General features: G+C 39.5%; 1 protein-coding gene across 1 annotated transcript; it reads left to right on the top strand.

Moving 5' to 3' along the window:
* Positions 1 to 3,924: 3,924 nt before the first annotated feature.
* On the top strand, positions 3,925 to 5,219 carry LOC116554392 (olfactory receptor 5A1). The gene has a single exon (XM_032282371.1). It carries the CDS (start codon positions 3,935 to 3,937, stop codon positions 4,889 to 4,891), a length of 957 nt encoding a protein of 318 aa, XP_032138262.1. The 5' UTR covers positions 3,925 to 3,934; the 3' UTR covers positions 4,892 to 5,219.
* Positions 5,220 to 10,372: the final 5,153 nt, after the last annotated feature.

Below are 10,372 nucleotides of genomic sequence, written 5' to 3'. Positions count from 1 at the left end.
ATGTTACACCAAAAGCACAACAGACATCGCAAAAAGTGAGGATGTCTTCTCTCAAAAAATATTATTAATGGAATGAAAAGACAAGCTACAGATTAGAAGAAAATATTTTCAAATCACGTATTTGATAAAGGAATTGTATGTAGCACATATAAAGAACTTTCAAAACTAAGTATTACATTTTAGAAATTTTTTAAATAGGCAAAATTCTTCAACATATTATTCAGCAAAATAGATATATGGATGGACATATGATAATGCCACTATTCATTAATAAAATGGAAATTAAAATCAAAACTAAACCCCATTTATATCTATTAGAATTTTTAAAAATAAAAAAAAATAAGTAGCATATAGTAAACGTAGCCATTATCTAGAAAACTATAGATATTCCTCAAAAAACTAAACACAGAACAACCGTATGACCCAGCAATCTCACTACTGGGTATATATCCAAGGATAATGAAATCAATATGTCAAAAAGATCACTGCACTCTCATATTTACTGCAGCACCATTCACCATAGCCATGATATGGGATCAAGCTAAGTGTCCATCAATGGATGAATAAGTAAAGAAAATATAGTATACATACACCATTCTGCCTTAAAAGAGAAGAAAATCTTGTCATTTGCAACAACATGGATAAACCTGGAGGACATCATGGTAAGTGAAATAAGCCTAGCACAGAAAGACAAATATTGTATTCCCTCAATTATGTGAAACCTAAAATTGAATTCATAGAAACAGAGAGTAGAAGATGGTTACCAGGGGCAGGGGTGGGAGGAGCAGAGAGATATCACTTAAAAGGTGACATCTTTAAGTGACATCTTTAAAAGGTGACAACAAACTTTCAGTTAGGAGAAATAAATTTTGGAGATTTGTTGTACAGCATGGCAACTTTAATGATAATGTGTAGTATACTTGAAAATCACTGAAAAAGTAGATTTTAAAATGTTCTCATCAGAAAGGTGAGCTGATGGATATAATTTGCTCGATTTAATCATTCTATGTATACATATATCAAAACATTATGTTACATACTATAAATGTATACAATTTGTCATTTGTCAATTTAAATAAATAAATAAAGAGACCTAACTCTCAATAAGTAAATACATACATACTTACGGAATTCATGAATGAATAATTTCTCCCTTATCTATATTTTTCCTTTGAATTCTACTTAGTCTATCCTGGAGGTCTCTCCATCCTTTTTTTCTCTGCCTGGTTGGATAACTTTCTCTCCCTAAATTAGCCATGGAATTGAGATCAATCATCTACTGTTTATTGTAGCTACTTTGAAAAGACTGAAGTTCAATGTTGTCAGCTTAAGGAACAAAAGAATCAAATATTTTACTTTTTCCCCTCCACCTGCAAGCACACGTATTAATTAATGGCTTGCTTTTGTTAAATGTGTGGCCCAATATTACTTTTTATTTGTATGTAGCTCTCCACAGAATAGAAGTCCTACATCTTTATATTACACCCTTATATTCCATAGCAGAATAAGTTTTTAAAAATCTTTTAAGAAAAAAAAATGCCTCCTTTCTAATATCTCTTTCCTGGAGGAAAATAGTAGGTCTCTGAGGAAAGAAAATGGATTTATGAATTGAGGGATAGGATTGGCCATATTAACACATTTATGTGAGTTCCAAAATAAATGCATGTGCCACACATTCATATGCAATGTTTGGTATCACACAGGGTTCAAATATCAGATCAATCCCTTGCTAGCATAAAATTTCAAGCAATTCATTTAGCTTCTCTGAATTTCAGTTTCCTCCTCTGCAAGGGGAATTTGGGGGGACTCAGTGAGTTAACACACATAAGGCACACAGTATAGTCCTTAGGACATGGTAGGAGCTCAGGAAGGTTAAGATCCCATTCTTTTAATATACTTCTGGCCAAATAGGTTCTATTAAGTAATGGGCAAGAGTTAACACATATATGTTTATAGACAGGCAATCTTGCCCTACTTTTATGGAGTGGTGTTTATCCTGTCCTTATGTTCCGCTGCTATCCTGAATTTTTTTGTCATGTACTACCAGAAAATACCTTGATTGGCCTTGGGAGAATGGAGGCCCTAGCCACTGGGAATTTAATAAGCATGAGTTTTGGAGCTTTTAGGATTTGTGTTCTAGACAACCCCAGAGAGCAATTAACCATAAAGCTGTGAAGTTCGGGTGATACATTCCTCTCTTTCAGAAAGACCCTCAGGGGCAAATGTAAGGAAACATTTCCAAGGAGAGAGGAAGAAAAACCTCTCCCCAATTCACCCCAAGCCCAGCTTTGAAATATTTTCCCAAAATGACCCTAAATGCAATCTTTTTCCTGTTACTCTGCCCCAAAACACACCTTCTATGCACCAAGAGGATATATTGATCCTTGACAAAAAAAAAAAAAAACAGCCCCAAGCTCTCTCTAAACTCATTAGCACTTTGGGAATTGGAAGCAGCCACTGAAACTCGATTAAACACCTTCCAAAGCAGAAGACAGGTATCAACTAAAGGGCAGACAGAGCAGGAGCAACAGGGTAAGTGCAGTCATTCATCTTTTACTCTTTGTCTTTATGCCAATATTAATCTCACATAACAGAATTCCCTATATCCACGAGCCCACACAGGTAACCAAGAAGTTCTCTGACTTTTAGTTTTTCTCCCTGCACCTCTCAATGCTATTTGCTTTTTCCCCAAATTCAGCCAAATCGTTTTCTGTACTTTTTAAAAACTAGACTTTTATTTTTTCCGGAGCTCACTGAGGTTTTATTTTGGACAAAAAAAAAAAAGCAATTGGATTGTTCTGTAGTTGGAGACATGGGCAAGGGGGGTCCCCAGGCAGTAAACTCCCCCGCGGGTGCGCTGAGGACGAGAGCTCAGCCTCAGGTGGGTCTCCTGTTCCTTGTGCTCCCCTGCACCTGCACGCGGCCTCCCTCTCTCCGTCCCAGGCTCTGAGGCAGCCGCAGGAGGAGCAGGCTGGGAGGGGCTGCCGCAGCTGTCCGTCTTGGCCAGGACGTCAGAGGAGTCGGACACCAGGTTCCCATCGCGGGTCTCGATCTTCTTCACAACTACGACCCTGGTGGAGCTGGTGCGGGGACATTTTTTAGAGCAGTTGTAGAGTCTGCTATATTGCGCTGAGATTTCCTATTTACCCTTTACTCCTACAAATGCACAGCCTCCTCCAATATCAACATCCCCCACCACAGCGGTACATTGTTACAATCGATGAACCTGCATTGGCACATTACTATCACCCAGAATCCATAGTTCACATTTGGGTTCATTCTTGGTGTTGTACATTCTGTGGGTTTGGACAAATGTATAAAGCCATGTATCCACTGTTATAGGATCACCCATAGCTTCACTGCCCTAAAAACCCTCTGTGCTCTGCCTGTTCATCCTTCCCTCTCCCTGATTCCCAGCAACTACTGATCTTTTTACTATCTCCATAGTTTTGCCTTTTCCAGGATGTCTTATATATAGGTGGTCTTATATATAGGCACTTAAATCGGTGAAGTAATTGCTATCATCCAGTTTTAAGGATAAAGAATTTGAAGCCAGAGATGTTAGCGATCTCACCCAAAGTGACACAACTAGTAAATGGTGGAGGCAAGAGATGGGGAGGCAGGTGATGCAGGTGTAAACTTTGGAGCCAAAATCCCTAGTTTAAACTATATCACCTGCCCCCTCAACTTTTGGATTTGGGATCCAAAGTTTAAACTCAGATCAGCTACACTATACTGCCTAAATATTTAAGATGATGACTGCAATTGCCCTCTTTGAGAGAGAGAGAGAGGCTGAGAAAAAGAGAATCTTTGCATAAAGCTATAACCTGTAATCCTCTGCCCTCCCTTTCAACATTTTATAATTATCTCCTAATACCACCTGTAATGTGGACTGTCATTACTATCTCAGGTCTGCATCTTGTCCTTGTGGTCCATGAGAAGCATGTCCATAACCAAGGCCTGGAACAGCTCATCAGTGACCATGTTTATCCTCCTGGGATTCACAGACCATCCAGAACTGCAGGCCTTCCTCTTTGTGACCTTCCTGGGCATCTATCTTAAGACCCTGGCCTGGAACCTGGCCCTCATACTTCTGATCAGAGGTAACACCCATCTGCACACACCCATGTACTTCTTTCTAAGCAATTTATCTTTCATTGACATCTGCTACTCTTCTGCTGTGGCTCCCAAGATGCTCACTGACTTCTTCTGGGAGCAGAAGACTATATCATTTGTGGGCTGTGCTGCTCAGTTTTTTTTGTTTGTTGGCATGGGTCTGACTGAGTGCCTTCTCTTGACTGCTATGGCATATGACCGATATGCAGCCATCTCCAGCCCCCTTCTCTACACCACCATCATGTCCCAGGGCCTCTGTACACTCATGGTGGTTGGGGCATATGTTGGTGGCTTCCTGAGCTCGCTGATCCAGGCCAGCTCCATCTTTAGGCTTCACTTTTGCGGACCCAAGGTCATCAACCACTTCTTCTGTGACCTCCCACCAATCCTGGCTCTGTCTTGCTCTGACACCTTCCTCAGTCAAGTGGTGAATTTCCTCGTGGTGGTCGCTGTTGGGGGGACATCATTCCTCCACCTCCTTATCTCCTATGGTTACATAGTGTCTGCCGTCCTGAAGATCCCTTCAGCAGAGGGCCAATGGAAAGCCTTCAGTACGTGTTCCTCACACCTGATGGTGGTGACTCTGCTGTTTGGGACGGCCCTTTTCATGTACCTGCGACCCAGCTCCAGCTACTCACCAGGCAGGGACAAAGTAGTGTCCGTGTTCTATTCATTGGTGATCCCCATGCTGAATCCTCTCATTTACAGTTTGAGGAACAAAGAGATCAAGAATGCCCTGTGGAAGGTGTTAGACAAAAAGAAAGTGTTTTCTTAGGTCATGTGTAGAAACTTATTTATCCAAACTGCTGGAGAATTAAACTATCCAAGGCTTTACCTCCAGGCCTGCCTTAGGCAAGGGAGACATTTGGTGCTCTTATTTGAAAGTGGAGACTGTTCGCTCCAGGTTCCTCTCACTCTTCCTCATGGTCACTTGTCTACTGACCATGCCATAGGCCATAGATAGCCAAAAAGGAGAAGGAATTTCTTCAGGAACAAAAACAAATCAAAAAATAAAAATAAAAAAATAAAAAACAATAACCTCCCCAGAATAGCCTATTTTCACAATAATCACAATAACTAGCCTTTATTAGGCAGTTAATATGCACCAGGCACAAAAGTGATTTACCTAAATACTCATTGTACTACTAAAATACACATTGCACTATCCCTATGTTACAAAATAAGGAAACAATGTGTCAGCAAGGAAGACTAACTTGCTCAGGGTCACCAGGGAGGGGGCAGTTCTCTGATTTCACACCAACGTCTTCCTGACTCAAGAGCCCACAGTCTGCCCAAATGCTGCACTCCGCATTCAACAAAAAGAGCCCAAAAGTAGTACAAGTATGTAACTCTTGTTACTGGCATATTGCAGAATCCGAAAAGATATACTGTGTGTAGTTAAGGTAAATTACAAGAACAAGATGCTTATCCGATCAAACACTCTCTCTAGAATCTCCCTGTTGAATTCCCATTATAGCTACTGAGTAATTTGCTAAGCAAATGCTGAAGGATATTCCCCTTGGCTGCCATTTCTCTCTATCTCAGCTATGTAAGAGCCAGGGAAATTTGAGTCCGATGGTGTCACACCACTTACTCTTCTTTTCTCAGTCTCAGTCCCCTAAACTGCCTATTTAATCAGTACCTCCTTGATTTTTCTTTAATATTTCACTAAATGGTATATTTTTTTCTTTTTAATTTTGTTTTATTTTGTTTTCAGTTCCAGGATACATATTCAGGATGTGCAGGTTTATTACATAGGTAAACATGTGCCATGGTGATTTGAGGCACCTATCAACCCATCACCTAGATGCTAAGCCGCACATGCATTAGCTACTTATCCTGATTCTCTCCCTCCTCCCTGCCCCCTTACAGTCCCCAGTATGTGTTGTTCCCTTCCCTGTGTCCATGTGTTCTCATTGTTTAGCTCTCACTTACAAGTGAGAACATGTGGTATTTGGTTTTCTGTTTCTGTGTTAGTTTGCTAAGGATAATGGTTTCCAGCTCTGTCCATGTCCCTGCAAAGAACACCAACTCCTTCCTTTTTATGGCTGCATAGTATTCCGTGGTGTACATGTACCATATTTTCTTTATCCAGTCTATCATTGATGGGCATTTGAGTTGATTCCATGTCTTTGCTATTATGAATAGTGCTGCGATGAACATACACATGCATGTATCTTTATAATAGAATTATTTATATTCCTTTGGGTATATATCCAGTAATGAGATTGCTGGGTCAAAAGATATTTCTGTTTTTAGGTCTTTGAGGACTCGCCACACTGTCTTCCACAATGGTTAAACTAGTTTACATTCCTACCAACAGTGTAAAAGCATTCCTATTTCTCCATAGCCTCACCAGCATCTGTTGTTTCTTGACATTTTAATAATTGCCATTCTGACTGGCATGAGATGGTATTTCATTGTAATTTTTGATTTGCATTTCTCTAATAATTAGTGATGTTAAGCTTTTTTTCATATGTGTGTTGGTCACATAAATGTCTTCTTTTGAGAAGTGTCTGTTCATGTCATTGCCCACTTTTAGATAGGGTTGCTTGGTTTTGTTTTGTTTTGTTTTTTCTTGTAAATTTGTTTAAGTTACCTTTGTCAGATGGATAGATTGCAAAAATTTTCTCCCTTTCTGTGGGTTGTCTGTTCATTCTGATGATAGCTTCTTTTGCAGAATCTCTTTAGTTTAATTAGATCCCATTTGCCAATTTTTGCTTTTGAGGCAATTGCTTTATTTAAATCTTAAATCCACCTTGAGTTAATTTTTGTATAAGGTTTAAGGAAGAGATCCATTTTCAATTTTCTGTATATGGCTAGCCAGTTTTCCCAGCACCATTTATCAAATAGGGAATCCTTTCCCAATGTTTGTTTTTGTCAGGTTTGTCCAAGATTAGATGGTTATAGATATACAGTCTTATTTCTGAGATCTCTATATTATTCTTTTGGTCTGTTTTAATACCAGTATCATGTTGTTTTGAATACTGCATATAGCTTTCCAATATAGTTTAAAGTTAGGGAGTGTGATGCCTCCAGCTTTGTTCTTTTTGCTTAGGATTGTCTTGGCTATGCTACCTCCTTGATTTTAACCATACCATTCCTTCACCAGTTCAGGACCTGCCTCCACAAAGTTTGGTGTCCTTTTTGATCACCACACCCTGAATTCCCCTTGCTATCTTCTATCTGAACCCATTGCTTCTGTAAAATCTTGAACAGATTAAGCCTTGCAGCTTACATTGGGTATAATTTATTTACCATCATCTCAGGGAGGTATATCCCAGATTCCCACCTCTAGATAATTACCCTTTCATTTCAGACACTTACAGTGGAGTTGTCCCACAAAACTATTTCTGCTGGTAAATCTCTCTCTCATTTCTCTGTGGCTCTGGCTACTTGCTACACACTCACTTTTCCATTGGTATGGGTCAACTGGATAAGTAGATATTTAGTTTGATTGCTCATAAAAGAGAATTAATTATTTCCTCCATATCTGGAAGAATGTAAACAATGCATAGGAAAGTAGAGATTCCTGTCTCAGGTTTCCTGGGTTCTTCATCCTCTAAATTCATTCCCATCCACGGCCAATAAAACATAGAATGACTCCTATGTATCATATATATAGGTACTCAGAGAGAGAGAGTTGAAATTTGCTGAGTGCTTACTACGTTTCAAGTCCTATTCTGAACATTTCATACATGTTAACCCATTGAACCCCCACTCACACAGCCAGTGAGTGGAAACTGACTCGGCATGGCTCCCGAGACTAAACTTGTCAACACTTTGTGACACTTCCTCCCAGTGGGCCCATGATTAGGTTTAAGGGGGTGGGTTTCATAGTGGCAGCCAAATATACCACCCAGAGAAAATACTAGAGAAACTCAGCATATTCCTCCCTTTTCTGTCTACTGGAAGTATCCCATGGCTTCATTTTTCTATTGCACATCTTCCAAAATGTAGGCTCAGAAGCAGAGGCCACAGTTATGCCTAGAGCTATAGAACAATTGCTGTTGGGGTCAGGCTGGTGTATGAGATTGTAGCAATTAAGTCAGTAAAATTTTAGGAATGAAAAGTTGAAAGTATATCTGTATATTAAGGGATACGTACTTTACAGAAATATAAGCAAATTGATCAAAAATATACAGGCATTTTGCCATTACGAGGGAAACTCAAGAAAGAATATGAGGAGAGATTCTCCGATCCTCACCCCTATTTGGTTGCAGTTATATCATTAGCTTCTTCAGGCATTATTGGGTAATAGAGAATAGCAGGAGGCGGGTAGACAATAATCAAAATATCAGTTTAATAATGTTAAACCAACAGATAATGTTCTGTTGAAGGACATGGCTTTGATCTAGCCCTATCGCCTCCCCACACCATACCCCAGAATTAGACAGGCTAACCCAGGAGAAGCAGGCTTTCCCTGTTGTGCTAATTGCGTAGATGAGAGAAAAATCAATCCATATGCTCTCTGCAGGGAGACAGATCCCAAAGAAAGAGAAGGAAGATCAGGAGGCCAAGTTTCCTGCCTAATTTTTTCCCCAGATTCACCATTCCTTTTAAATCAGGGGCGTCCAATCTTTTGGCTTCCCAAGGCAATATTGGAAGAAGAATTTGTCTTGGGTCACACAAAAAACACACTAATGATAGTTGATGAGCTTTAAAAAAATAAATCGCAAAAAATCTCTTAATGTTTTAAGGAAGTTTACACATTTGTGTTGGGCCGCATTCAAAACCATCTGCATGCAGCCTGAGGTCTGCGGGTTGGACAAGCTTCCTTTACATCACTCCTACGTTCCTAAAAAGAACTGAGTGAAGGAGGAGGCACAAAACCTGCATGCCATTTCAGTGTAAGTCCCTCTTCAGGTAAGCAGGAGGAGAAGGGATGGGACTCCCCATACACATACTAAGATATTTAAGGTTCCTTCACCCTGATCCTCTAAGATGCCCTAAACTGAAGTTCCATTCATGACTATGAGGGACCACCAGACCAGGAGGCCTCATCTAGTGGAATCCAATTTGCCAGTATCTCCAGGTCTCAGTTGAGGCTTCTTTGTGATGACGTTGTTCACATTCAATGCTTGGATCTTACAGGATTATTATGAGCCCAAGAAAAGAAAGTGAATTTTTAGAAATCTCTTAGAAAAAATTTAAAACATTACAAAAACACCAGGGATTCTTGTTTATATAAATAACAGGGATTCTTGTTATTATCAAATGCTGCTTCTCCCAGGGAAGCATTCTCAGACTCCCTGCACCTTACTAAATCCCTAGGCCAATGTTGCCCCATTCTTGCCCTTTGGTGTGAAGCATCACAGTTGTAAGTACATGCTTGAGGGTGGGGATCACATCTGTCTCTTCATGAATATATTCTCAGCATCTGCAACTGTGCCTGATATACAGAAAGCAACAAATATGCATTTTTAGTCAACTATTATCATTGATAAGTTTGAAGAAAATCAATTATGTGACCAAAATTGTAACCACTGTCACATGTAATTGACTCTTGAACTATAATATTGTTGATGAAATTGCTGTAATGGTTATCATACAAGGACTTTGCATCAAATTTGATGTTGATATAGTTTAGGGAAGGGGCCTTTGGAGAGTCTCAGACTTCCCTGTACAGTTTCATCACCTCATTATTAGATGTGTTATCATAATAGATGTGTGTGTGTGTGTGTGTGTAAAGGAGAGAAAAATATGCACACATGTTGCTTACTTTTTAATAACTCCCATTGCATCTGCAACTGCCAGCTTCTCCAATGAAAATTATATTTCCTACAAATACCCTACATTATTCCCTATGCCAATTATTGTAGTAGACTTCTAATTCAACGTCAGTTAGGAACAGTGTAAACTCTTCATGTGCTTGGGTGAAGAAGGACAGAGCAGTGATGATGGGGAACCTGTCAGGCTCACTTTACCAATACAAAGGTAGGTGAAGGCATCCTGAGAATTTTGCACACCTACAACCTCATGGTTTCGATACTATTTCTGAAAGGCAAAATGTCCATTTGCAGTTCTGTAAGTATATGTCATCTTGAACTAAAGGCTTCAGGCTGATTAAGATCTCCTGCCTCTAATCTAAAATAGTGGACTTCTTAAGACACATGCAAATAAGGTAATTTTTCAAAAATTAAAACTCATTCCATAAACATTACCAAGCCCCTACAATTTGTAAAAAAAATAATAACTGACATGGTCTCTTTCTTTAAAAATGATTAAATGTTAGCTGGCAGCAGAAAGAGAAACA

Source organism: Sapajus apella, unplaced genomic scaffold, assembly GCF_009761245.1.
Source record: "Sapajus apella isolate SASKATOON/1434 unplaced genomic scaffold, GSC_monkey_1.0 scaffold14, whole genome shotgun sequence".
NCBI classification, from domain to species: Eukaryota; Metazoa; Chordata; class Mammalia; order Primates; family Cebidae; genus Sapajus; species Sapajus apella.
The sequence above is the reverse complement of the archived record's forward strand: the minus strand, read 5'-3'. Positions and strand labels throughout refer to the sequence as shown.

Excerpts from the sequence above, each read along its gene's own strand:
- LOC116554392 (XM_032282371.1), top strand. The coding sequence starts at position 3,935 with ATGAGAAGCATGTCCATAACCAAGGCCTGGAACAGCTCATCAGTGACC.